The sequence below is a fragment of the Simochromis diagramma genome, unplaced genomic scaffold (genome assembly GCF_900408965.1).
Source record: "Simochromis diagramma unplaced genomic scaffold, fSimDia1.1 OVJJ01000822.1, whole genome shotgun sequence".
NCBI classification, from domain to species: Eukaryota; Metazoa; Chordata; class Actinopteri; order Cichliformes; family Cichlidae; genus Simochromis; species Simochromis diagramma.
In genome coordinates, this window is record NW_024387520.1 from 4,928,602 (window position 1) to 4,956,122 (window position 27,521).

Below are 27,521 nucleotides of genomic sequence, written 5' to 3' on the forward strand. Positions count from 1 at the left end.
TATAGTAGGCCACTTCACACAATGGGTAGAGTCTGTGTATTGCACTGTTCTGTTCGGCTCGTGGCGTAATAGAATGAAATAACAAGCCACTCTATGCAAAGTCCTAAATGTTAGTGTTTATGCATATGACAACTTTGTTTGGGGTTTTGTTTTGGATGGACAACACCAAATTTCTGATGTGACCTCCGCTAGACTCTCTGGAGGCTATCGACCAGTTAGTTCCATTTGTTTTCCAGGCATTTCAGACGTTGTCCATTTCTATCACATTACTTTGACAGAAATTGAATTTCCTCTGATGCATTTTTATGTATCCTAAGTGCTGTTCTGTTCTCCCTGGGAGTATAGCGTTTCCAGTGGTATGATGATGCAAAAACACTTTAACCGAGAAAAAAAAGGGAAACATATTTTATTTGAATGTATGCACTGAAAGGAAAGCACAATTTGAAATTCTTACAAGAGATCACGAGGACACATAGAGGACAAACTATATCAGTGTTCCGATGCCATGCTGGGCTCTCTGTCTTGTTAGCCTCCTAAGATTGCCATCTTTCTAACAGTAATGGCAGCACACGGTGGGGACATGCACCTATTCCCATCAAGGAGGCACAAACAAATGGCATGAGTGCGCAGTTTTTCCAAGCTCTTATTTCTTTCTGTCTTTTACAGTTCAGGAGTTTTACAGGGAACGACATCGACAGAGATTTTCTATTTTGTGGATAAAGTGGCTGGTTGCTGGTTCAATTTCAGCAATTTGCCACAGAGTTGTAGAGAGTGGCAAATCTAGCCCATCTCGTTAAACACACCATGGGTCCCATATGGGATATTGACAGGGACCTCCGCTCTGCCCAGCTCAGAGAAGGTCTTGGCATCCAGAACAAGCAGGAAAGTACTTTTCTCCTGGAAACAGATACAGAGGAGGAAGATTATGTTATTGGAAGGGGGAAAAAAAGGTCACAGATCTCCCTTCTTGCTATAATGATACTGAGAGCACCAAAGCATTTGTCTTCTCCCATGCATAGTAAAAATATATGTCTGCTCAGGTTGCAATAAGAGTATAACAAAGTCTGTTTGTTATTATGTATATTTTTTCCTCTATAAATTTCATTGTATACACCCAATTTCTGTTTATATTCTTCATTAGTTTTTTATATGTGTGTGTTTTCTTTTCAAATTCAGTTTAGATCCAGTTAGTTTCCACAATGGGTTTTTCAATTTAGCTTTTATTGTTTAAAAGTGTTTAGTGTAGTATTGCCACAGGCAAGATTAAAGAAACTCAGAGTAAGCATTACAATATAAGAAACACTCTGTGAAGGTAAATGACTCACAGTCATATAGACGTCACCGTGTGGACTCAGGTAGCACATTTTGGTATTATTTTGACTACTTTTGGCCCTTCTGGATAAGTTTATGGCACAGTCAAATGTTGTGTGGGCCACGCGTTTCTTAAAATATTGTAAAGCACATGGCATCTAGCCCCACACTGACCCTGGTTGGATCAGTCAGGCTAGCCTAGAAGAAAATACAAATGGCCATATCCGGGCCACATACATTTTCACAGTTGTCTGCTCATTTTTATTGTGTTGACAAACTAATTTTAGCCTTTTTTGTCTGTAACAGTGACGCACAAATACCATAAAAGGTGAATATCTCTCTCAGATAAATGGTTTCAATTACTTCTCTGGGCGTGATGATAACAGACAAGACAACTCCATCATCTTCCTCTGTAGCTTTAGGCGAAGCAACAAAGACAGGCTCAGACGGGTACAAGCCGGGATAACGCCACGCCTAGACAGGAGAAGATCACATAAACATACCCCTTACTCTCAACTTTTTCATGTTAGGAAACCAACTCACACAACCTACTGCTGCCCTCGCTATGATAAAGAAACAGAAGTAGAAATAGCTTTGATGTGGTAATACCCGGCTCAGTTAACAATGAGGTTTCTCTAAGTGTACCCTTTGACTGATAGAAAACCTTAAGCTCCTTGGTGTGGACATCCATCTTGAGCAGGGAGTCACTGAAAACGTGTCCAAAGCCACAGGAGTAGAAGTAGCGGTAAGGCCTGCCATTGAACTGGTGATAATTGATCTGAGGGAACTCAAGGCCACCGAACTGCAGCAGCTCATCATTGTGAAGCTCCTCGTGGGTCATGTAAACCTGCAGGATGAGGGTTTTGCTCAAATCAGTGAAAGACTTTAGCCAAAAATTGAGACATAGTGACAGACATGATTTCCTTGGTCCTGCAAATCAGTACAACATTGTTCTCTCTGACAGGGAAATTAATGGATTCCCGCAAAAGGGCCAGAGCATCCATTAGTTAACAATAAATGAATTTCTCTTCATTTTACTTTAGAAATAAATGTAATGTCACGTGCAACGAGCAAGCAATATTTTTCTCAGTTTTCTTCTATCTTTTTTTTTCTGTGACTCTGGTCGCATGAGCACTTTAACAGATGTTTTTCAGTTGCTGCATGCACTCTCACAACAACAACGGAGGACAGTGTCATACAGGTAGTCATGACAACTAAAAGATCACATTTTTCTTTCAGCTTTATTCTGCTGTAAGAAAGCGTTGGAGAGCGAGTATGTGTGAGGATACATAAGCCGTTAAACTCTAATTATTCACATGAATAGTGGACACATCGTTTTTATCTGCTGTAACTCATGAAATTACTCTCTTGCAGAAAGTAACTTTCATCACGCTGGATAATTGATGAGAATGTGTGGGAGTAAATTGGTTGTATTCATCATGATTATAGGCCTCCATCTTCACCTGTTCCCAGTACAACCAGTAATGTACTGTTAAAAATATTACTACTATAGGCAGGAAATGCATGCTATTGGCTCCTACCTCTCCAGGTTTTGTCATCCTCGCCGTGGCTTTGCAGTTATGCAAAGTGATAAGATTTTCATCTGCAGGAGTTTGTTCATCCACGGTCAGAGGCAGGACATATCTTCTTGGAAGGTTTCTGCACAATGAGTTATAAAACTGCCAAAAGAAATCAGAGGGATATGAAAAAAACAGACTCCCAACTATCTGTGTTTGAATAAAAGGTGCGACGCAACCTCAAGAACAATCACAGCCAAACAGATACAAAGTACTGTCACAAAACCATGTTCCTATGTTTTGATGAAAGTAATACACTCCACCACATTTGAAATCACAGATATTTCCAAAGTCTATTTCTTTGGAAACTGACAAATAAGAAGAAGAGGAAGAAAAAAAAGAAGAAAACATCAGAGGCAATTGAACAGTCTATGCCCAAGAAACAGACAAATCCTCCACAAATCCTCGCTGATTCATATTTTAGGTTTCAGGGTGGATGAGGGTAATGTTATGAATGCAAAACAAAATACTAGCTGAACAATGATGGATACAAAAACACCATTATGTGGAAGTCACTCGTGTTGTTGTTTTGGTAAAAGCCAGCATTTCAATCTGAGCTGTTCACTGATAACAAACTAACAAACTCAAGGCATTTACCTCGTCTATTTCCTCTCCTGAATTTCTTCGGAGGTTCTCCAGCGTGAACTCCCCAATGAGCTCGCCATCGTCCCCGCAGCACATGTCCATAACCAAGAACCCACTGTCCTCAAAAGCGTTGATTTGATGGAGCGTAAACATGGGTCCTGTATAGTACTTCACTTCACTCTTCTGTCAGACCAGAAACATCAACCAGTGAGGACTCAGATTCGTACAATATCAAGAAAACAAGACAAAGTTGAAAAAAAAAAAAGACAAACGAGGTGATGTGCTGTTTTTTCACAATTGAAGACAAGCTCCCTGCTTGGCACGAATGTTATTGAGTTGCACCTTATCATTTTGAAAGTTTGTTATTATATGCTTAATGGGTATGCTGTGTAATGAGATGAAAAAATTGAGAGCAACAACACACGAGGAAAGGCTACACCATCAGAGTGTAGTTTCATCAAAATAAATATGAAAAAAATGTAATAGTGCATGAAGAGATCAGCTTACAGCTTTCCTTTTTTTCCCTGTTCCGACTCCTCGGCAGCTGGTTGTGATTGTGTGTTTCCTGTTTTACCCTAGATTGTATACAGTAAATAAGCGTTATAATATATGTCACCTTTCCGGTGTGTCTGTTGACCAGATGGAAGATTGTTGCATGCTGAGGCTCCCAGGTCATGACTTTGCTAAAGCTCTTCCCCTGTATTTTGTACAGCATGAACTTCAGCAGGTCTATCTTGATTGGCTGCTCGACAAACACAATATAGGTCTCCGACATGACTAGAGAGGGAGGCACACACAGTAAGAAGTGGCTGCATTAAAAGACACATAAAAGATATACCTTGGTGTCGTGTGCATGGTTTAACAATGAATTCCACTGTTGTTGCAGGTGTAGTGTAACTAGTCAGTGCTGTTTTGGGGAAACTAAGACTAAAACTCTCATGCTATTTCAGCAGTTATTTACAGAGTGGTGACAAATTACAGGAAAAACTAGCAAAAATCATACTGGTAACTTGAATGCTCCCTGGCATGGGTTCTACCACTGCTGTGGTGCTCTACTGGAGTGACAGGATACAATTCTTTTAAAAGCACCACCGCCGCAACCATTTTTTCAAAAATCATGGACAAAATAGCATTCACATAATTTTAATATGTTCTTTGAAGAGACTATTGCCATATAGATGGAACTGTTTATTCACAGGATAAAGGTAAAGAGCCCTAAAAACAACTTGTTTTAGATTTGAAGCTACCTTTCACTCTAAGAAGACAAGTGGACCCACACCATGCTGGGAAACACTCCCACGGTATAACAGAGCCACCAGATTTCTACCAATAGGTATTAAAGGGCCCTGTTTTCCCTTTAGTTTATCAACCATCAGCATGTACCTGCATGTAACCGAAACATTAGGTTCAAGTCTAGCACCAAGACATTTGCTTTTGCACATAAACACTAAACATAAGCATCCAGCAACTCTACCAAGAGATGTGGCGCGTAACCTGGATTGCTGAACAATGTTCCCACACTTGTGGGACTTCTTGGTGTCTGAAAGTCTGCCAGCACATGGGTGGGCTGCCAGTAATGTAGACATAGATATAATCAGGGAACTGAAGCAATGTAAAAGCCAAGTGGGGCAAGACTGGGTTAGAGCAACCAAAGAATGAGGCTTTCATTAGCTAGTGTCAGCTTAAGTTTAATTAACAGTAGCTTATTTATGAACTGTTTGCTTCAGCTGATTGTTAACATCTAATCATGGTCTGTGTAGTCATATTAACCCAACTCGTTTTCACACAGTAATTAGCCTGCTAAACCTTCCTCCACAACAATAACCTTCATATTGCATGCACAGGTTTTTATGATATTGACTTTACTCACACCCAGTGTTTGTCTATGAGAGGAATTTGTTCTCCGCGCAGATCCTACCCCTCATCACAATTTTCACCAAATATGGTTTTCCATAAATGGTCAACAGTATTCTTATAGATCTTTTACAGATATCTACACTCACAGCCCCATAGTTAGGTTGGCCTGTTCAACTGCTTGTTAACTTATCAGCCAATCATAAGGCAGCAAAACATTCAGTAGTTCAAATCAGAATTAGGAAGAAAGGTGATTTAAGTGACTTTGAATGTGACATGGTCATTGACGGGCTGGCCTGTTTTTATCAGAAACTTCTCATCTTCTGGGACTTTCCCACACAAGCATCCAAATAGTGGCGATTTTCTGGGGAAAATGTCAGAGGTCAGTGGAGAATGACCAGACTGCTTCCAACTCATAAGAAAGCACCAGTAACTAAGATAACCACTTATAAGCTCTGTTACTGATCAAGGGTTCCTTGTAGAACTAGTATATAAATGTGCAACAAGTGATTTATCAGAAATCTAATTAAGCTTCTGTCAGCTAAGAACAGCATGATGAGGCTACAATTTGCACAGGGTTACCGAAATTGGACAAAAGTCTCAATTTCTGCTGCAACATTTGGACCGTAGGGTCAGAGTTGAGCGCAACAGCATGACCGCATAGGTCCAGCTTGTCTGCATGAATGATTCAGGCTGATGTCAGTGCTGTGGAATATTTTCATCACACATATTGGAGCCCTTAGTACCAACTGAGCATCGTTCAAATATGCCTGTCTGACATATTATTGCGGACCAAATGTACCCATCTTCTGATGGATGCTTTCACAAATTTCTGTCATCTCTCAACCTGGTTTCTTCAATATCGTAATGAGTTCACTGTGCTCAAATGAAACCCACTGTCACCAGATGTCAATCCAGTAGAGCCCCTTTAGGATGTGGAGGAATGGGAGATTCACATCATCAATGTGGAGCTGACAAATCTGCAGCAACTTTATGATGCTGCCATGTCAATATGTAGCAAAACCTCTAAGTAATGTTTCCAGTATGGAGGCATGGGACACACGACACAGGAGGTCTAGTTTTCCACTCCAACTTTATTCACCTCCAGACATTAACTCAGCATATCGTGTCCAAACACAACAGAACCCCACCTCCAGGCTTGGGTCTGAGTGGAGCCTTCTAGTGGGTCACCACACCAGCACCTTGTTGAATCTATGCAATGAAGAATTAAGACAGTTCTGGTGGCAAAGAGGGTCCAGCCTGGCGCTAGTTAGTTGTAAGTAAGACACCGGTGAGTGTGTAGACAAGCAGAAGCTGAATAACATTTGGACAACAAACAATGAAACATTAACATGCAAATTATAGCTGTCTTGTTAGCAGTCCTGTCAGATTTAAGCCGTGGAAAAAACTACAGTAAATACTTCGCTGAAAAAAAGTGTGAAACTTGGAGGTAGAATTAAAAAGAGGAGAGCTACAGAGAGCTGAAAGGAAAGACAAAGGAAATGTGAATGACAAAAAGGAGGGCGAGACTGGAATTAAAATCAGTGATTAATAAGAGCATTAAAAAGTTTCACTGAAGTAGATTCACCCAGCCAGTGCTGGAAAAAAAGCAAAAACTCTCCCAGAATTCATTAATTTCACTTCAGTTTACATCCAGCATGCAGACAACTTTAAAAAGTGCGGAGTGGGGGACTCTTTATTATGCTGTAGTGTGTTTCTCACCAAAGCTGTGGAAATAGGAAGGCTTCCTGGGATCAGCTGCAGGGATGGAGCAGATCACGTTGGCTCCACTCAGGTCGGCTGAGTCCTCCATTGCTGCCTTCTCCTCAGGAGGAGGCACACGGATGATGTTGTAGAAAAATCCTAAAGAATGTCCAAAATCACCTTGTGTTATTAGGCTGACTTTATTTCAAAGCGTAAACCCACAAAGATACATAGAGACAAACCTGAGGACAGAACTTTAAAGATCTTGAGGTTTATCTTTAGCCGGCATACAGACAATTTACAAGCAAGGAGCACTCCAAACACCACCCCTATTTCATCTATCATCTTCATCATCAAAAAACCACCAACAAAAAATATTGATATTAAAGATGACAGATGAACTGGAGTCAACAAGCCTGAAGTCCTCTTTGAGGATCAGTGGCAGTTCATGGCAGATTCATAGAGTGCAAGAGTATAACTGGCAGGCTTCGGAAGACCAGCGACCCTTGATTAAGTGATCTGGAAGGGGAAGCAGATGTGGTTGTTCCAATCAGCAAAGAAATACCAAAATACTAATTCCAGCGAAAGTGATGACTTGACAAAAATGGACAAATTGGGCAGGCTGAACGGTGGGTCAGTACGAAGCCTGAAAGGTGAAGCGCACTGAGATTTAGAAAACTGGAGAGACTTCTGAGCAATTAGTGCAGTAACTTTAACAAACCACTGCCTTTACTTAATATTATGACAGTGTAACTCTCCTTAACTGAGAAAGTAAGCACAGTGGTAAAGGTCTGTTGCACAGAGACGGTGGCCTGGATCGAATGGATTGACGTGCATGTGCCAGGTGGTTGTGCGGATATTCTGAACTGAGTGTGATGAAGATGAAGAGGACATCAAAAGTTAATTGGAGACAGTGAGCGCTTGAAAGAGGCTTTTGACACTGAGGTAATGATGCAGATAATGATGATGCAGGTCAGATAAACTTTACAGTACTCATTTTAACTAACAAGAGCAGACCGGCATGGAAAAAGAAGAAACATGTCGAAAACTGGAAAAAGCAGGCTGAAAATGGAAATGAGAAAATGTTCTGAATGTAGCGTGGTTAGACAAAGCATAAAGGTGGGAGCTGCTTTGACCTGTCATCATTATATTAAATACAGTTGTCAGAATGAGAGAGAATGGATTTCTTTCCATCCATGCCCTCATAGAAGGACTGCATTACTATTGAGTAGATTGCATAAAGTCGAGCTGAGGCTGATTTTGACTGAAGGCAAAAGGCTGTTTAGCGTAGAACCACCTTCTGCCATAACACCCAGCAAAACTAGCAAAAGTAGCAGCTTCTGTGTGGAGTCGAATGTTGCTGTTTGTGGGACAGTTGATCCCAAAAAGAAAATGCTATTTAATGCTGACATGGGGGGATTGCCAGAGTCACACAAGCTGTCAAGGTTGATTGTAACAAGAAGCAAGGGTGGGGGATGATGCAAGTGAAAGCAAGTGAAAAATGAATGAGTGGCCCCGAGGAACTATGCACGTGTTGAAATCAAAGTGACTCCCTAAAGGGCAGCGGTTGATGTTTGCTGCAGGAAGGGGTAAGAGGAAAATATTTGGAGGGGGCGACTGAAGCGATTGAGTACTTTGATGGCAGGAACCCTGAAACCAGATGGTGCAAAGTATTGCTTTGGAGAACTCAGAAGATGAAAGTTGGAGAGAAAATGGACCAGATATGGCATTTTATGGTTGTCAATAGGGCTTTACAAGGCTTTGTAAAGTTGTCACCAGAGATTATCCTATTAATACCTGGTATATAACACCCACAGGGAGCTTACAAACAGGAGATTATTGTGGGACCACTGTTGGAAGCAAATAAACGTGTGCGTGTGTGTGTGGCAAGTAGGAGGATATAGATGCATTACAGGAATGCGGCTTTTGGGGTGTGAACATCATATAAATTCCAATCATAGCTCAACATAGTAAACTACTGAGAAGGAAAGAGCAAAGACAGGTTACCACTTCTGCTGTATGAGTTGCCCATGTTGTACGTGGAACCATCGCGGTCGTAGTGTGGATGGGCTGAAGCTGAGTTGACAGCGATATACTGACTCCAGTCCACCTTATTAAAAAAAATAACATACACACCATTCTGGTCACTGACCTCGCTATAGAAAAGCTGGAAGATGCAGTCAAAAGGCACATTTCTCACTGACTCACTTTCTCTTTTGTCTCCAGGCTTTGTGGATTTACTCTCCTCATGTACATGGTTTCTGTACTCACGTAATAGTCCCCCTTGTACTTGACAAAGTTCACATTGGCATTATCTGTTGGCTCTGGGAGACAAAACATATCAAATGCAGCTCTTTAGCAGAGCACTTTATGCCATCCTTGTGATCCCCATTCCCTTACAGCATACACACGACGAGATCCAAACTCGCAAATATTGACTTGTGTTCTTTTTACCTCAATAAAAAACACAATGTAATGTCCCAGTTTTCATTTGTCTGCAAAAGGCTTTTGCTGTGGAGTCAAGAACCTGGGCGCTGAAGAAAGAATATCCATATATACTTTTCTTCTCACATATTTTTTTGTTTGATTTTTACTTTGTGCTGGTAACCTGATATAGTAAATGGTGTAACACTGTATTTGGCAGCGCTAGTGCTACAACACTGCAGAAGCAGAGTACACACGGGAAAATGCAATATGTAAAGAAGACGCACGTACTCGAAGTCTGAAAGCGTGACAAGAAGCGTGCAAAGATGTTCTTGCAGGGATCAGGCATGGCTAATGTCCCAAACTCTGAAACCACGATGCGGTTCTTCTCTGAGTTTTCGACAAATGAGTCACTCCTAAGGAAGCGGCTGCTGTAAGTGACATTGCCCTCACGGATGTGGAACCTGTGCATCATGGCCATGCCATCAAACCAGTGGGTGTATCTGAGAGCGAAAAAGAGAATTAATTTCCCGGCAGGATATTCATGTAAGACAAAGTAGAGGGAATGTTGTGAGAATTATGAGACACAAGAGAGTGGAAAAAAAGGATTATTTGAGGAATCGGTGCCTTATTCAACAAACACTGAGGGAAAACTATCTTTTCTATCTACAGTACAGGGATGTGTTTACAATCTACCATGATAATACATGTTTTTTTTTTCATAGTGTTCCTCAAATACCTGTCTGTTCCAAATTCAAATTTCCCAGGACCATTTCTCAGAAAGCTCCCATTGATCCAAGGTGGAATTGTTCCCTTTATGGTTGTAGGGATGGGGTCGGGGGTTTCCTCTGCAGAATGGACCAGAGGCGCCAAGCACTCGAGTCCACTGGCCTGTGGACATCTCTGCCTACTGGATACTGAGGGAGGAGAGAAGAAGCACTGAAAGGCTGGTAAAGCACATTATAGTATACACTGTGTTCTATATTACTGGTCGTGTGCACATAGGGGTTCACTGGTGAGTAACATGTTGCTGCACACTTGCATTTCTTAAATGACTCTGAAGGAGAAAGTGAGGTTAGATCCTTTCCATAAACCATGTGATGGCATTAACTGGGGGCCTTGGATGTGACTAATTAGCAAACCTTTATTTATTGTGAGATAATTGTATAAACAACTCCATCTTGTATGTCCTTTGTTGGCTCTTCCGATGTTTGGTTATCCTCAATTCAAACATTTAAACTCTGCATGTGAAGGGAAGTGGTTTTGTGAAACATTCATTATCTCTGATAGGAGACGGTTTGTGCTTTAACAGCTCCTGCTAGCATGAAAACACGGCTCTCCGGGGTCATGCACTACAAATGACACCTGCACTGCCTGTCTTATCTGTTATTCAATAACCCATTCCTGTTCGCTACCTCATATCTCTCCTCATAATGGGAACTGTAAAATATATATGAGAGTGACGTGATTAGCAAAACCAAAACACTCAGGGTTCAGCGCGGGGCGCCATGCTGAGCTTAGCGTACAATATCGCAGTTTTCCTGACCACGTTATTGCGACAAATCAGCAGAGCGAGAATTTCGCTCATTGCTGTCACACGAATACAACAGGCAATAAAAATGGGAATGTGTGATGGGAGATATAACCACAGTAGGCTTTAACAATCTCTTACTATGTTGATTTGGGTGGGTTTCGAATGTGATTACAGCAGCATTGCAAATGACGCCTAAATGTGTGTCTGTCATTTTTAGGAGGCTATTTTCTGAGCTTCCTACTGTTACATTCAAAATTAAGTTTCTTGAAAACAAAACAGCAGCACTGGCAAGCCCAGAACTGTTGTTGATAATAGCTTCAGGTATTACTTTTTTCTTTTTTTTAAAATATATATTTCTTTTTCTTTTTTTTTTTGGGATAAGTCCAACAGTAGTTTATTTGCAACAGCTATTTCTTTAATGAATTGTTTCCCTTCTAGCACCAACAGTACAGTCAGGATACAAATGAATGACCTCGTTAGAATTTGCTGCTATAATCCTGCACATCTTTTTAATTTATGTTCTTTTCTTTTTTTTTTGTCACTGTGTAGGGGCCTGTCAGCCGCTCTTCGAGTTAACAGCTGAGAATGACTAAAAGCTGTTAATGAGACATTGTGCATATTCTTTTACCAGCTCTGCTTCAGCAGTCCTTGGAGCAGGAACAATACAAAATGCCAGCACGTCTTTTTGTAACTTGCAGCTCTGATTTTGAAATGCAACATTATGACTAGCAGGCCTAACTGCATTAACTGAATGCACACCTATATTTTGTGTGGAACCCTATGGAAAGGCTTTTTTTTTTTAACATTTGATGCTATCAAACTGCCTCTCTTTTGTAAAAGGCGGAGGCAACAAAGTCTAAGAGCGCCACATATCTCGACACATTTGTTTTTTTTATTGTACTTGAGATTTTGATTTACTTCTGTTCTTAGTCACGGGTAACAAAAAGCAGCCTCTTGTAAGGACTTTGAGGTTTTAGTGTTTATGTAGAAAACAGGCTGGAGTGAGCTCAATTCACCAGTTACTAAACGCAGAGCTATTACATATTTTATAATGCAATGAAATATATCAGGAAAAGAACAGGTTCAGTCCCATTTCATTCTTCTTACGCATATGTGCACATCTTCTGGCTACTTTATCGGAAAGAGGTTTCTACTCACGGATGCGTGTTTGGGGCTCTGCGGTCTTGGACATGGCTTGTTGGTCTGTGTTTGAGCAGAGAAATACACAGGATTTATGCAGTGCGGGAGAAAAACCTTCAACCTTTGGACCCTTGTTAAGTAACTGAATCCACACAGTAAACAATACAGTACTAGCAGAATACAAGTCTAGTAAATCATTAACAAGTGGAGCAGGAAAAAAGCAAAACATGGCTATCTTCATAATATTTTAGCCTTGATATCTTAAGTTTAGCAAACAGACAAAAAACATTTTCACTATTTACCTACATACAGTCAAATGAATGAAATGAAATGAAATGAGCTGTTCTGGGTGCGAAATCAGTCAAAAAGGATAAGCTCATGAGCTGAAAAAGCCACGTAACGTTATGATCCTGTTTTTTATTAATACTGTAAATGTCTGTACCACTGCCCATAGTGAGTGCATGTTTACTGCTTTCATCTGATCCTGTTCTGCTCTGCATAGCTTCACATAATGTGTGTTTTCCAATGCAGTCAAGGTCCCTGTGTATTTGTACTAAAATCAAATTATATAAAGTGTCTGTAATTACTGTAAATGTTATTATACGTAGCAGTAGGTTACACTGCTTGTTATCTGTTTCATGTGGACTGATGAAACTAGAGATTGCAATACACTGGTGCTGACTGCAAAAGTATGTGTATAAACAAAGGTGATGAGGAATATTTTTAGTGTAATTCCACTGGTAGCTGCATGTACGATGTTCCACTCTTGCTCTAAAAAGACTCAGTGGCACAAAAAATAAATTACTCCGAACTAACGTGCAGATACGAGTGCAAAAGATGTTTTGGGAGATGTTTTATGCGGGAATACGCAGCATGTTTAAAATGCCATGTTTGATAGAGGCTATGATCTATTGCAGCAGTGAGTGTAAACTGTAGTGACATAAACATACTGGACACAAATGCAAAATTAGGTGGAGAACATATGAACGCTGTAAACAGATCTTAATAGACCGCACCAATTCCCACTACTCCTCTTCATTCTAACACTGAAAATGAGAGAGCAGGCAAGTATGTGCAAGACCTGTAAGACCAGTTGGGTCATGATGTGCTCACGAGAATTAATGCAATTAGTATTCCCCGTCCTGGGAGTATTAAAGCACAGTTAGCAATGAATTTTATACCCGCAGTAAACAAAGACACAGAAATAAAATAAACATGCAACAATCAACCCAAACGAGAAAGCAGGGAAGGGCTTCTGGTAACATCAGCATCAAAGATAAAAGCAAATCAGCAGCAGACAGCCGACAGATTTACTTGAGCCCTCTGGCTCAAAGCACTCTGCCTATGGCAACTAAGGCAGCCACTGGAAAGTACAGCTGTGTATTTTTTTAAAGGCAGAAAGCTAAACATTTGGGACATTGGTGGGTTCAGACTGGGCTGAACTATTGCTACAAACCAAAAGACACACTCATACAGGCATACCACATACCAGTGACAGAGGTATGCAAGAGAAAATTAGTTCAAAAACCACACAGCTGGCTGCAGCCAAAAGCACACAATAATATTTATACATTACTGCAAAATGTCTCTTGTTTGTGCCACTTGACAACGGCAATGGCCAGTGCAGTGTTTACTGCCCCAGTGTGACACAAACCAACCATAAACCTCGCACTCGGTGTCATTCGGAGTTCAGCTGCACTTCTGATGGGGGGAAGCGGTCTGAACTGTATCTGTTACAAACCCCCAGGAGTGGGGTGAGGAAAGGGGGGGTGGGTGGGGTTCCAGTAAATGAGGTGTTGTGCTTTCCTCAGCCATAAATGCAGTGAGCCTCGTCTCAGCACACGACAGGCTACCTTCTACTTTGTATAAACAGGCGTTAGTGGTAGGGAGTATATTTGGGTAATCAGAGGTTTTGGGCTAAATAAAAAGGCGGGTAAGAGTTTAGGTCAGGTCTATGTGTTTCCTACAGAAACTACATTATTATTCATGCGCATTTTTTAACAACCCCCCCCCCCCCCCCCGTATCACTTCAACATCCACCTCACTTCATTATCTTGCCACTATCAAATTAATGAATACAAGAGGTTTAATCAGAAAATGGAAGGGGAAAGGAGGCATCTGCTTTGGACACTGGCTTGTAATAAGTATAACAATGTTTTTTTTTTTAATTAGAAGACTGATTTTAATTAGATTTCAAATAATTATATATATAAATACATATGATAGCTGTAGAGGAGTTCTCACACACACACACTAAGGTGCACTTACACTCGCGCCAACACACTCAGACATGCACGCAAACACAAGCACACATAAGCCGGGGATGTCTAAGCTTGTTTGCTGTAGTTGCCTTTCAAGTGTTTTTTTATTTCTTCCCATGGAGAATTTGCTTGTTTTGTAAACTCTAAATGAGCAGCTGTAACCCAACATTTAAGCAAAGTTGTTTCTGTAGGTTCAAGTGTTGTTACGAGTTGCACATGTTCATGGCAAAGGTGTTCTCAGTGGAGAACAAATATGTCTTACTATCACTGTCAGTCTCCAAGTCTTGTCGGACCTCTTTTTCAGACCCACTTCACAGAAGTTGATTTTCTGAATGACTCACATTACAAATGCATACATAATCAAGTACAGCACGATTTTCTGTTATTCTTCTTTCTTTCCTTTTTTTTATTAAAAAAAATAAATGACTATAGATCAGTTTGGTGTCTAAGCAGATAAATTGTCCCATCTAGTGGTGAACCAGGAAACTAAATGATTCATGAGCAAGAAGTCCAGTCTGCCATCTGAAGTAGTGTGACATTGATTTTGATTACAGCACAGTGTTTGCTTCAGGAAGTCTCAAATGTAAGACAGGACTCCTGTAACCTTAATAATTTCTGAATCTATTTCAGGTTCTCTTATCAGAAGCATATGAACGCTTCTATTTTCTATTTCGATTCTATTTCTCAACACTTTTTTTGCTGCAAACTGGCAGCAACCGCCAAACTTTTTCTTGTGCCACATAACAGTACGTAAAACCTACTTAGACAGATTTAGTGTGTCTGCCTGCTGAGTCACCCCAGACACTTTCATATCTCAGAAGTTGTATCTGTGTCCTCCAAGTCTCATCATTTATTCAGGTTCTATCCATTCATTCAAGTCATCGTAACGAGGTGGGTCAGTGTTTTCATCAGTACATTTAACTTCACAACAGCTGATATACAGCATAGCTATAGCAAGACTGTTCAAACCTGAAAGATGCTGAGCTGACATATATGCTCATACATATGGCCAATGTGTCTTGTGTTTCTGACGCTGCAGAATTTGCATTAGAGCTGTTTGTGGTGTAAGAAAAGACTGTAACGCAGCCATCAATATTTTCTGCATCAATGACAACATCTGTTTCTCATAACTTTGTTGTCCTTTACCTTACTCATGCTTCTTAATTAGATTTTTTTTTTTTGCATGTGTGTGTGTTTCAATTCTGAGAAAGCAAGCTAGTGCCAGATGTCGGCTTCCCATGGTGTTATGCAAGTATTTAATTCCAGCTTTCAGGGAAAAGGTTTTAATCACAGAAAGTGTAAAGGTGAATTTCAATGCAAAATCATAATGCTACAGAGGTGAATGTACCTTCAGTATTTACAAACTTAAACACACTTTCCTTTTATGAATGAGAAAACTCTTGGCGTTCTTGTGCATACATGGTTTCTGTACATTGTACCCATTGCAATTCTACAGGAAGGCCATGAGAAATGTTCCTAAAAACACACCTGTGTGATCCATCAGCCACGCAGACAAACACTGACCCTCTTTGCCATTGGTCCATCTTCAACTCGGAGAGGTGCAGGCAAACCAATGGTAGTACGTGTTGCTGCATTCAGAGCAGGCGTTGCCTGTGGGGGAAAGTTTAAAAGAGAACGTGTGTCCTCTTGTCCCTCAGCAGAAGCATCAATCAACATGATCCCCATTGTGCTGGCCTCAGTGCTCATTGCTGGCGGTAAGAACATCTGGCATTTTCTAATTCTGTGTGTAATTGTTTCTGCAGTTTTGCAAGTAATGTAAGCGCGGATATGTGCCTGCTCATTACCACACAGGGAGCTCGCCCCCCTGCGGTCCTTTATCAAAAAGAAAAATGATGCCGTTTAAAAGTTTTTCCCGTGTCTCTAAAGCTCACTTCTATCCCCTCTTCGTCCAGCCCTTGGGTGTGGTACACCACCCATTCCGCCCCTGACTTCCCGTGTGGTCAACGGAGTCGATGCCAGGCCTCACAGCTGGCCCTGGCAGGTAGGCTAATATGTACACATCTGTCTGTGTTTTTATACTTACCGGCAAACCTCATGGGTAGAGCATCTGGCTTATTTGTTGTCATACCCAGTGGCTATTGGAAATCCTCTAATTAAAAGAGTGGCTTTTGAATTTAATCTGCACACAGTGCAGTCCATCTATTCATCAGCAACCTGCTGCTTATACTCCGTCCTTTTTGCTGTCCTTTCTTCACCTCCAGATCTCCCTGCAGTATGACAAGGACGGCGAGTGGAGGCACACTTGTGGGGGAACTCTGATTGCTGCCAACTGGGTCATGACTGCTGCTCACTGCATTAAGTATGAGCAGCAGAGGAATACAAAGACACAAAACACAAAAACACAACCACCAGTGGACAAATTAAATTCTGGTCCCCAACCCCACATTAAATCCTGTGGGAATTCAATTCAACCAATCACCGCACTATTCAGCTATTTGCACAAACTCCTCTGTCTGGTAGACTCCAGCCTTGACATTCTGCTCTCTCCCACAGTACCGCGTTGTCCTACAGGGTGTATGTGGGCAAATACAACCTGGTGGAGGAAGAGGCTGGCTCCAAGGCTATCCTGCCTGAGAAGATTATTGTCCATGAGAAATGGAACCCTATCTTTGTGGCCTTCGGGTAACACAATCACCACCTCACAATACTGAGAGCAAAGACAGTCTCCTACATATAGTACATCATCATCTCTGTAAAAGTGTATCAATATAGCGTATGGGAACAGGGCTCGAATTACATTTACTTGCTTCAGTCTAAATCATATCCATGAAGAATGTCGACATTTTTATACATGTCAAAAATCTGCTGAGTAAATTAGAAAAAAAGACTGAACCGTTTAAAAATATTATAATATTGGTTAATTTTCTTTAAAAAAAATAAGTTGACTTTTTCCTGCAATAGAGTTCAAAGATTGTAAAGATTGTAATTGAATACATTAATTATTCAGTATTTTTAGACATACAGTAATAGCAAACAGAAAGGACGCAGGAATACAGACTGTACTCTTTCCCATTATCTTATCTGCCTGTGTTTCGCTCTCTTTGCTTTTTGCTCTGGAGGATGATTTTAAATTGCCTGTCAGTACGAACCCCTCACACAGTCTCTCTCCCTCTGTCTCTCTTGCAGTAACGATATCGCCCTGATCAAACTGTCAGAGTCTGCGACTTTGAGCGACCAGGTGCAGTTGGCATGTATCCCCCCTGCTGGCACTGTCTTGTCCAACCTCTACCCCTGCTACATCACTGGATGGGGAAGACTGTACAGTAAGTCGCTGTTTAAAGAAGGCCGAGCTATGTTTATGTGTCTGTTGAGGTATTTACTTTGTTTTTGGTTTTTTTCTTAGTTTGGTATCTACGGGATATTTTATTGTCCTTTAGAGCATTTAGTGCATCTGTGAGATGCATGGATTTATAACGAGCTGTGAGTAAGCATATCTGATTGGGGTAACCCAAGGATACCTCCAAAGTTCAGATGAAAATCACATGCATGATATTTTTTGCTGGAAGTTTTAGGGAGGAGGATTATTCCTAAATTGAAAAATGTGGGTCAGACAGTGAATTTGACGCTTTAAGAAATGCTGTAAATCAGCTTTGACTGCAGGCCGGTGTATGTGGATGATGTAGGCTCTGCCTGTGTGTCTTAGCCGGAGGCCCCATAGCTGATAAGCTGCAGCAAGCTTTGATGCCTGTGGCAGACTATGCCACCTGCTCCCAATCTGACTGGTGGGGTATCGCTGTAAGGACGACCATGGTGTGTGCTGGCGGAGATGGAATTGTGGCTGGATGCAACGTAAGTTTGCACTGTGTGTGTTTGTGTACATGGGAAGAGCTGTTTTCTATCGTGTGTTGAAAACTCAAAGCAAATTTGAATGTAATGTGTTCAACTACAAATATACACAGAGATTTTATGTTCTAGCTGACAAGAACTGACTTTTAATTTAAAAAAAAAATTTCAATCATAACTATAAACAACAGTCCTGATTGCAGTTATTTTCTGCCATACCATACAACAGTTTAATAAAATGCACAAAACATTAGATCTTCTCTATCTACTTCTATGTCTATTCCCTACTTTCTCCAGGGTGACTCCGGTGGCCCTCTGAACTGTCAGAACGCTGAAGGTGTCTGGGAGGTGCACGGTATTGCTAGCTTCGTGTCCGCCCTTGGCTGCAACTATGAGAAGAAACCCACTGTCTTCACCAGAGTCTCTGCCTTCAACGACTGGATTGACCAGGTAAAGGAGACATGCACGCACAGAACCACAGCTGCTTGTAAACGAACATCTCTTGTTCTAATTCTCTTTCCTCTTTTCCTATTTTAAGTAATGACTCATTCCTTCTTGCAGGTTATGATGAGCAACTAAGGAAGATGGCAATAAATACATTTTTAAAGAAGACCTGGAGAGCTGCATGTATTTTGTGTGTTATTTCAATACCCATCACATTAAAGCACACTCAGGTCTGACAAACTCGAATTCAAATTTCATTAAAAAAAAAGAGAGAAAAATAAAAGAAAGAAACTGGGCATCTCTACAGCAAATTATTTTACCCTGTTCATAAAAGTTTGCCAGGCATGGAAACAATGTCACCCATCGTCCAGCAGGTGTCCTCGTACACTCTTGATAGGTTAAATTGGTTCTGACAGCTTTCCAAAGCAGGATTCTGTGTATTGTTTACGCCTGGAACAAACGCAGCAAACACAAGATATTTCCCTCAAATAGCTCACTGTAGTCAAGCATGTGATTCATAAAAATAAATATGCAGTGATATTTTAAATAGCAACTTTCATATTGAGAGTAAGTGACTGATATTTGTTGTGAAGAAGAAGAAAAAAGACTATTAATCCTGCAAGAACTTGTCCTGGTTTGATACTCTATCCTGTATTTTCAGCACAGGGGACCGCAATACTCTGCTGGGAATTTCTTCATTAAAAACAGTGCTCTGAAAATGAAGAAGGCCAGAATGAAAAAAAAAAGTTAAGATTCTGTCTTTTGTTTATGCAGTGATGAGATGATAGAAGCAGTAATGAGAGAAAGATGGGGTTGGATTGGGTTGGGAGGGGAAGATTAAAAAAAAATTAATTGCTTCTCACTACTGTCTTTTCTGTTTCACTCTTTCTTTCTTTTCTCTCTCTCCCTCTCTCTGTCACATTGGCGAGACACACACATACGCACACACTTATAAGCTTTGGCAGGTTAATGGAGGTAATGTGAACGCCTGTGACGCATTCATTAGACATGACACGTCCTGCAAGAGCGAGTAATAATGAAGTCGTGTGTGTGTGTGTGTGTGTGTGTGTGTGTGTGTGTGTGTGTGTGTGTGTGTGTGTGTGTGTGTGTGTGTGTGTAAAGAGCAGACAGAAGCACAGACATGAAGGCACTGTTTTGCTGCATATCCATGATTCACAGGCTGTATTTGATCTCATCTCTGATGTAATGAATCACACATCTTTTGGGGCTTTCACATGAAGCATCAGCCTGTGATCCATTCTAATTATTTCCTCCAAGGTCCCATGTAGGCTGAGCCTACACTAATTTAGTGATCCTTAAAAATATACCTGATAAGGCAACTCTAAGGGTATACCAATTTTTTAATACAGTTTACAACTAAAACCCACAGATTACAAATATAATTGTTATTCATTATTGTAATAATCAAGCTAATGTAGCGGAGGAATATCACAACATCAAATCAGCTATAGATAGTTACACATGACATGACATGAATGGACTAAAAATGTAATAACAACTAGATGAAAGCAATAAATCTTGACTATTATTAATAAAAACTTTAAAACATGACAGGTAGCATGTGATGCTCCAGGATGAATCACATCTTTAGCACATTTGCTGCTGTATTTAATTCCATTTTAATTCCATTTATCAACTAGATCTTGTAGCAGTTATTACACTGCCATCCCCTGTTCAGTACTTGAAATATAGCTTAAATGTGCAGCAGTGTATGAGCCACTGATTAAACTACTGCAGTCTGGATTTGTTCCCCTGAAAAACTTCTCTGTGCAACCGGCAGTGAGAGTGAGCATGGGACCACAAAAGATTTCTTTGTGTCTGTCTGAACTCTGGGTCAGGATAGCTCCCTCCCATCTTTCACACACACACACGTGGCTTTCAGTCTTTGTGAGGACACACAGTGACATTCCCTGTTGCTCCTTACCCTTTATCCCTAACTGTCACAATTACCAAATGATCACCCGAACCCAAACATACTCGGCACTGTTGGGCCAAAATGCCTTCACTTTTTCAAAGATGTCCTTCATTCCAGAAAAGAAGGACAGACAAGTGTTTGCACACATACCGTGGATGAGAGGGAGACCGAGAGAATAGAGCAGAATCCCCCAGGGACACCCTGCTGTTGTGTTGAATACCAATGAGGAAAATGGAGTCAACGAATTTAAGGTCTGTGTGGCTTCTGCTCAGCTGCGTGCTTTTTAGTAGGTAGTTGTGACTGACTGCAGTTAACCAACTACTCCTAATCCATATACAGTAAAAAACATTAATATTAGAATATATATAGAATATAGAATATATATCTCTATAAGTAAAGCATATTTTTTTAACAACACTTTCAGATTGTGTCAAAAGATTCTTTCAAACTGTCCTAACTTCTTTGCAAAGTTCCAGCAGCTAGACCAAAGTTCTGTCCTTTCATCCAGACCAGATCTCTTTTATTGCATTGCACTGTCTTGTCACTGAATGTTTAGGCTGAACCTCTTGCACTGTGCACACACTGGATCTTCACCGTTGTGACGGGGGGAAAGCCCTTGATGGGATGTTCCAGGAGCGTTTTTATAAATAGTCTGTAGTAACAGGCTGAGGGAGGGGAGGAAAGGGGAGGGGCAGGCGGGGATGATGAGCAGCCACAATGACAGAAGCATCTCCGCTCTGTCGCCCTGCGCCTGTCAGCAGTCAGTCACTAACCGACTTGATTACAAGTCTGAAAGTCCGCTAGTGACCAGGCCCACTGGTTGCTGCTGAACTACGCCCCCCGGGCTCGCAGTTTGGTGACCTACTTCGGGGCAAAAGTTCCCTTTTTTTTTAATTCTCTTTTTTTTTAGAAACGTCGCGGTGAACTTGCTGAAGATTTGGAAGTCATTCCTTATAATCCGTTTTGCTCTTGGGGTGCGCACCAAGACAACAAATGCGTGGACTCGAGGCTTCCGATTGGAGTGTCAGGTAGGCTGCTGTATTAAGTGTTTTTTTTTTTGTTTGTTTGTTTGTTTGTTTTTGTTGTTGTTGGGGTTTTTTTTTTAGGAACTTCAGTCACAGGATACGAGGGTGGGGGGTCGCTCATTCGGCTAGTCTGCAGCCAGGTGATGCATTATGCATAAGTAATCTTCTGTTTTCCATGTGGTGTCTCTGTTTGTTTTCGTTCGTGCCTACACTGTCCTCTTGTTTGATGTTGTAAGCATGCCGTATTTTCATACATTTGCATCAGATTATTTGCATTTTGCCGCAAAAGGCCTGTATGTGACACCATTCACAGAGAACACACAACCTGGAGGCTCTATTGAACTGTTGAATTACTCTGGTTTCAGACTTAAATCTTAACTCTTTTCTGAGTCACTGAGCTCAGAGACATTGCATACTATAGTTATCTTTATATTGATTGTGCACGTTTATGTTAAACCTAAAATACATATGTTTTCTCGAGTTCTATATTTTATTTTTTTAAATATATTAAAATAAAATTAGATTTTAAAAATTCTAAATATTAAGGCTATCCGAAAAACATGCGGTCGTTTTGAATTTGATGATGCAATATGTGTTTTAAACAAGCTGGCCCACTGGATTGGTAAATATGCCTCTGGCGGAGTAGGCCATGGTCCTTTTTCCTCTTCAGCCTGGAGCGCAGAATCCATTTTTTTTTTCAAAAAGAATTTCAAAGTTTTTATTGCCATGTTTATCAGTGTGTTGCATCACCTCTTCTGTAAGAACCGGAGAGCCTAAGAGATCAATTTTGAAAGACAAATGTTTTCCCATTCTTGATTGATATTGGATACCAAATGCTTAACAGTTAGGTGCCTCATTTGACCTATTTTACCTTGATAAAACCTCAGACTTTTTCAGTCGTTGACTGGTGGGGAAAAATAGGAAGGCTAGCTTAGCACCAAGACTCTTGGGCAGTAGAGCTCATCTCCTGCTGTACAACATGCAGAATGTGGTTTGGGACTGTCTTGCTGAAATAAGCAATGCTTTCCCAAGAAAGCTTGAATGGCAAAATGTGCTGCTCCAAAAGCTGTGTATTTAAAAGTGAATGGGGCTTACAGATGGCCAAGTTACCCAAACCATGTGCACTAATGCAGCCTCATCGTCTCACAATCTCTGGCTTTTGAGCTGTATGATGAAATTTTTGCACATGTCGAGGAGCGTGTCAGGCTACATTTCACTGTGTATTATACTTGTATAACTATGCATGTGACAAATAAAGAACCTTGAACCTTGAAGTAAGCTGAGTGATTCAGCCTGGAGCTCGATGTGTATTTTTTCAAGAATTCTAAAGTTTTGATTGGCCGACCAGAGAACAGTTTTCCACTTTGCCTCAGTCAATCCAAAATGAGCTCACACCTAGAGAAGTCAGCTAAATTTTAACCTAGTTTATATTGTTTTTTCTTTTCATGTGGCAAAGTTTAAACTTTCACGTGAGGATGCAGCAACAGTTTGTGTTGTTTAGAAGTGTTTCTAAAGCCTCCTGATGGCTCTTTGCATTACAGTGCCATTTAAGGAACTGAAGCCTGTCAATACTTTCAGATATATTTTTGAATGCCTTTGCTTTCTTCCAGCATTGCTATTAAAATGTATTCATCTTTCTAATGAGAACAAATTACCCTTGTATTTAGTAAGACATGGACCACAATTACCTTCTCTGGGAAGTATGAGTTGTGAAAATGTGTTATATTAGTGATAATGAATAACAACATGACTCCTCTTGTTATATGCACCAGTGATTGTCTGAAATTAACATAAGCATGCAGTGCTCTGATCTAATATATTGCTTACACTCATTTGATTTCCCCCCCTCTCTAGTAGACACATGCAGACTCTTCCCCATCACATTCTACTGCTATCTAACCTACAAATTCCTCGATTTGGCTCTGATTGGAAATGTAAACCCAGTAGTCACACTTAGTGTGACTGTTGTGGGAAAAAAGAAACCCTTCCTCGTTGGGCTGTTCGATATAATGATATATATCGGATGACGATATAAAAACGTCTATCTTTCATTTTAGGCTATTGTTTGTTTCTTGGTGTCGCAAAATAAACTGTTTACAGCAATATTTTTTCACTGTTTTGATGGTCACTGTAGTGGCTATATTAATTTCTTAAAGTTCTCTCTATCTCTTATATTAAATATAACCACACTGACACTACGGAGGCCTGTTTTTATGCTTTGTGGTTAATAACAACAACAGTAACACCATCGCGTGTCCGCTTGTTTATGTTCCACATAAACCTTTCACAATAAAGCTCAAGATCCTGTTGAGACTTTTCAAAATAAACCGAATCACGTGAAAGAGCAGATTATTTACGGATGAGAAGTAAAAAAGAGCCGCCAGGTGCTAAAAAATAAACTTTAGACTCAAACGTTAGAACAGGCTTTTCCCCGTGGCACGCCGTGTAATAAATACTCACTGTTACAACTTATGTCTAAAAATGTGTAGTTTCATGCATCGGTTAAAACACTCGACTCCAGCTACATGAGGCGCAGCTGGAACACTTCACGCAAGTCGAGCTGCCCGAGATTCACAGAATTTACAGAAAATGTTACATTTTTGTGATTTATATCGTTATCAGGACGATAGAATTCTTATATCGGGATATGAGACATATGGGACATATCGCACAGCCCTACTTCCTCGGGTTGTTTTGGAAATATCCTGAAAAACTGTGCGGGCAGTTTTATTGACAGTTGTCCCAGTTAGTCATTATGAGGATAATTTTCCCCACAGTAGCCCCACCAGCATCCTGAGAGGGACCCATCTGGTGCAAAGTGAAACCAGCTTTGTGTGTTGGAAAGAAGATCAAATGTATCACTGTCATCTACTGTATCTTGTAGCTATCCATCTTTATTTGGCTTGGTCATAAAATGCCTATAAAGGGAAGGATAACTTTGAAATGAGTTCTCAACAGTAGGCTTGGACTGTTGTGGTATTGCCCTCAGTTGGGGAGAAGAGGAAATATGTGGTCTCATTAGAAATGCATTAGAGGGAAGGGAGAGAGGTATAGAAGTGGGGAGATGAGCTCAAGTTTTTATCTGTTAAACTCTGAGAGGGAAAATATTCACACCCTCCATCTCATGCTTGAACTGGCTTCTCTTCCCCCCCCCCCTTTCACTCTGTCAGTCTCTCTCTCTCACACACACACACACCAGTACACCTCAGTGACCCATTTAATATCAGCCACAAAACTGGCAACTATATTCCCACATATTCCTCCTGAAAACACATCAATGCTAAAACTCATCCACAATAATTCAGCAAGAAAAAGTGCTTACCCGCACCTTCTTTATCAGCTTAATAACCTCTTTGCTCTCTGCCAGTATAAAGGAAACTGATAAAAAAAAGGATGTTGTGACACACAAAGAGAGTTTCTTGTCCCGTAATGCCCTCCTGTTACACACTGATTATTCAAATTTAACAGTGGTCCTACAATGCTTTTTCTCTGCATCTGTCTGACACTTTTCCTTCACATTAGTAGCACTAAGAAATAATAATACTCCATTGTGTATCTTTATGAAAATATTCTGTAAGGTCCCTTATTTAACACTGAAATAACACTTTCAACATAAAAAAAAGCCTGTTTGATACATATGTAGGTTGTTCCATATATAACACCTGCAGGAATGAAGCACCTTGGCCTACAGTCTAAGTTGTCAGAGGAAATAATCTGTACTGAGCTGACCTCGTTCATGGAAGCAGCATGCTCATATGATAGGCAGGTTAACTGCAGCCAAGTGTGTCGCAGCTTGTGTGTGTACTGGCAAAAGTGCATGAAATATGGATTGACCGTGTTCATGTTATGCATTTCCTTTCTTTTCAGGGATAATCTGTGGAGCTGGGGTATCTAACAGACCTCAGGCTGACCACCAGGAGACCACTGTCCCACCTACCATGGAGCATGAACTGAGAAATGGCCTGTCTATATGGAGCATCATGGCCATTGTTTGCAACTCTGTGGTAGGCTTTCTCATCGTGATCCTGTTTGTCATCCTCTACAAGGCCTGCAAAGTACCTTCACACCAAGAGAAAGTGCCTGCTTTTGCAGCAAAGCTGGAGCAGAAGAAGGATGAACAGAAGTATATGCTGACTGCAGCCTAATCGAGACCCATAGGTATGAACTTTAATAATGGAGCTGGACATCATATATGCATGCCGTTACATTCCGTCTGTATCTCCTTTTGTGTTACATAAATCACTGTTTACATCTCTGCATCTTGACTGTGCCAGTGAGTGAAGCTCAGAGTAAGCTAACTGCATTAAGAGTTGTGGCAAGACCAACAACAACAAGCGGGCCCAATCCTCTTATCTCTGCTGTGCGTCGCGGGGACTGTCCATCTGTCAGTCAGTTTGGTTTTGCTCGGCACAGATTCACCATGATCTCCTCCTCTGCTCCGTTCCTTTTCAACCCTCCATCTGAAGCCACAGAGCGGATGTGGAGGACGAACAGCAAAGTTAACTGGGAGAGAGGAACTGAGGTGACAACGTTGGTCGAGAGGCACGAAGACATAAAATCACATTTTTAGTAGTAAAGAGAAAAAGCAACAGCAGCTGGGATATTTTTTTCCCCATAGCTGCACACTAATGATGCCAGCAACAGAGCGGCAGAAACACGACAGGTAGACACTAAAAACCCAAACGAGGCAGAAAGAAGAAAGGTGTAGCTGGAGGATGTGTGTCAGTCAAGACAGACAGAGATCAAGTTTGGTTTATATTTGGTGGGGATTGATGAAGTGCAAGGGTAGGATAGGAAAGGGGATCCTTTGATGTGTTGTTGACAGAAAAGAAAGCTCGAGGGCCCTGTTTGATAGTCTCCCTGTTTGACACACAAGTCTCTGCTTCCACTGATCCAACTCCCACGGGATTAAATGTAACAGTAAAATGCGTTACTCGTGTCCTGGTGTGCCTCGCTTTCATTCTGTGGGTTTCTCCAAAATGTTTATAAGCAGCCATCATCGGAAATGACACGACTTACAGAACAGGAGTGAGCAGTGTGTTTATTGTAGTGGATGTTCTCCAGCTGTTACTGTGTGATATAAAGATTATGTTGCGGATGGAAGAGAGATAAGAGCTAACAGACTGACTGGCAAAATGACAAAACGTATGTGCATATATGTATGCACACAATAGATATTGTTTCAACTATTGAGAGGGCTCTGTGTTTTAATGCTTTCATTTTGTAGTTTAGGATCTCAGGTTAACTTAATAATACATATATGATTTTGTCTTTTGTGTTCTACTTACTTTAAAGAGGATACTTGCACAAATGATAATGCTGATGCTGTTGCACTTGCTGGATTGATTAGTGGCTAAATTCTGGAATATTTCTGAATCATATAAATCCAAATTATAATGCAGCTTCTTATATGTGAAGATTTTTATATTTCATGTGATTGACCCTGAACTGAGTGTCCCAGCTTCCCTTGGCTTCCAAATACACCCACATTAGGTTCATTCTAAATTTTCCAAAGGTGTGAAAGTGAAACTGGTGACCTGTTCAGGGTGCACCCGGATTCCCTATGACAGCTGAGGTAGGCTCCAGCAATCCCTGCTGGATAGGTACTTAAGGAAAATGAGACATGGACAAAAAAGCAATCGCAGTATCATTCAGCATCATTGTGAATTAAGCAGCTTTGTTTTATGTTTGCCACACGATGAGATTAAGTTATCTTTGGTACTGAATATGCTTCTTTTTTTCTTTTTCTTTTTTTTGTAATGAACTAAATGATCACTCAAACAACATTCAAAAGAATAGCTGATCTTGAAATTAATCATTTGTTGCTGCCTTACAGATTAATGCTATTGTCCTCTGTGCCATGCAATCTTGACAGTCTATTTTGTATCAACAATAAACTCATTTACTCTTGTTTCTAACTAA

General features: G+C 40.7%; 2 protein-coding genes and 1 long non-coding RNA gene across 4 annotated transcripts; 2 read left to right on the top strand and 1 right to left on the bottom strand.

Annotated features, from left to right (window-relative positions):
• Positions 1-388: 388 nt before the first annotated feature.
• Positions 389-18,234, bottom strand: bco2l (beta-carotene 15, 15-dioxygenase 2, like). The gene is made up of 13 exons (XM_040019555.1): positions 18,230-18,234; positions 12,148-12,183; positions 10,195-10,372; positions 9,747-9,958; positions 9,240-9,355; positions 9,039-9,141; positions 7,050-7,190; positions 4,090-4,250; positions 3,486-3,656; positions 2,853-2,990; positions 1,976-2,158; positions 1,675-1,785; positions 389-897 (listed from the first exon to the last, which is right to left on the bottom strand). The coding sequence occupies exons 2-13, from the start codon at positions 12,179-12,181 to the stop codon at positions 781-783; spliced, it is 1,665 nt and encodes a 554-aa protein (XP_039875489.1). The 5' UTR covers positions 12,182-12,183; positions 18,230-18,234; the 3' UTR covers positions 389-780.
• Positions 10,659-19,091, top strand: ela3l (elastase 3 like). Of its 2 annotated transcripts, XM_040019557.1 has the most exons (10): positions 10,660-10,664; positions 11,586-11,587; positions 16,055-16,105; positions 16,304-16,392; positions 16,613-16,710; positions 16,905-17,033; positions 17,538-17,674; positions 18,055-18,200; positions 18,492-18,644; positions 18,756-19,091. In XM_040019557.1, the coding sequence occupies exons 3-10, from the start codon at positions 16,066-16,068 to the stop codon at positions 18,771-18,773; spliced, it is 810 nt and encodes a 269-aa protein (XP_039875491.1). In that variant the 5' UTR covers positions 10,660-10,664; positions 11,586-11,587; positions 16,055-16,065; the 3' UTR covers positions 18,774-19,091. The 2 variants fall into 2 exon arrangements, with proteins under 2 accessions (XP_039875490.1, XP_039875491.1); XM_040019556.1 differs by lacking the exon at positions 11,586-11,587 and having other exon boundaries at positions 10,659-10,664.
• Positions 19,092-20,867: 1,776 nt separating this feature from the next.
• On the top strand, positions 20,868-27,517 carry LOC120726180. Its single transcript, XR_005694287.1, has 2 exons — positions 20,868-21,602; positions 25,467-27,517. It is a non-coding gene; the product is annotated as an uncharacterized LOC120726180 (long non-coding RNA).
• The last annotated feature ends 4 nt before the right edge of the window (positions 27,518-27,521 follow it).

Excerpts from the sequence above, each read along its gene's own strand:
- bco2l (XM_040019555.1), bottom strand. The coding sequence starts at position 12,181 with ATGTCCAAGACCGCAGAGCCCCAAACACGCATCC. Across the intron at positions 4,251-7,049 it reads TTCCTATTTCCACAGCTTTG|TCATGTCGGAGACCTATATT; the intron begins GTGAGAAACACA and ends CTCCCTCTCTAG. Across the intron at positions 2,991-3,485 it reads CAGGAGAGGAAATAGACGAG|TTTTATAACTCATTGTGCAG; the intron begins GTAAATGCCTTG and ends TTCTTTTGGCAG.
- ela3l (XM_040019556.1), top strand. The coding sequence starts at position 16,066 with ATGATCCCCATTGTGCTGGCCTCAGTGCTCATTGCTGGCG. Across the intron at positions 16,106-16,303 it reads CTCAGTGCTCATTGCTGGCG|CCCTTGGGTGTGGTACACCA; the intron begins GTAAGAACATCT and ends CTCTTCGTCCAG. Across the intron at positions 18,201-18,491 it reads GAATTGTGGCTGGATGCAAC|GGTGACTCCGGTGGCCCTCT; the intron begins GTAAGTTTGCAC and ends TACTTTCTCCAG.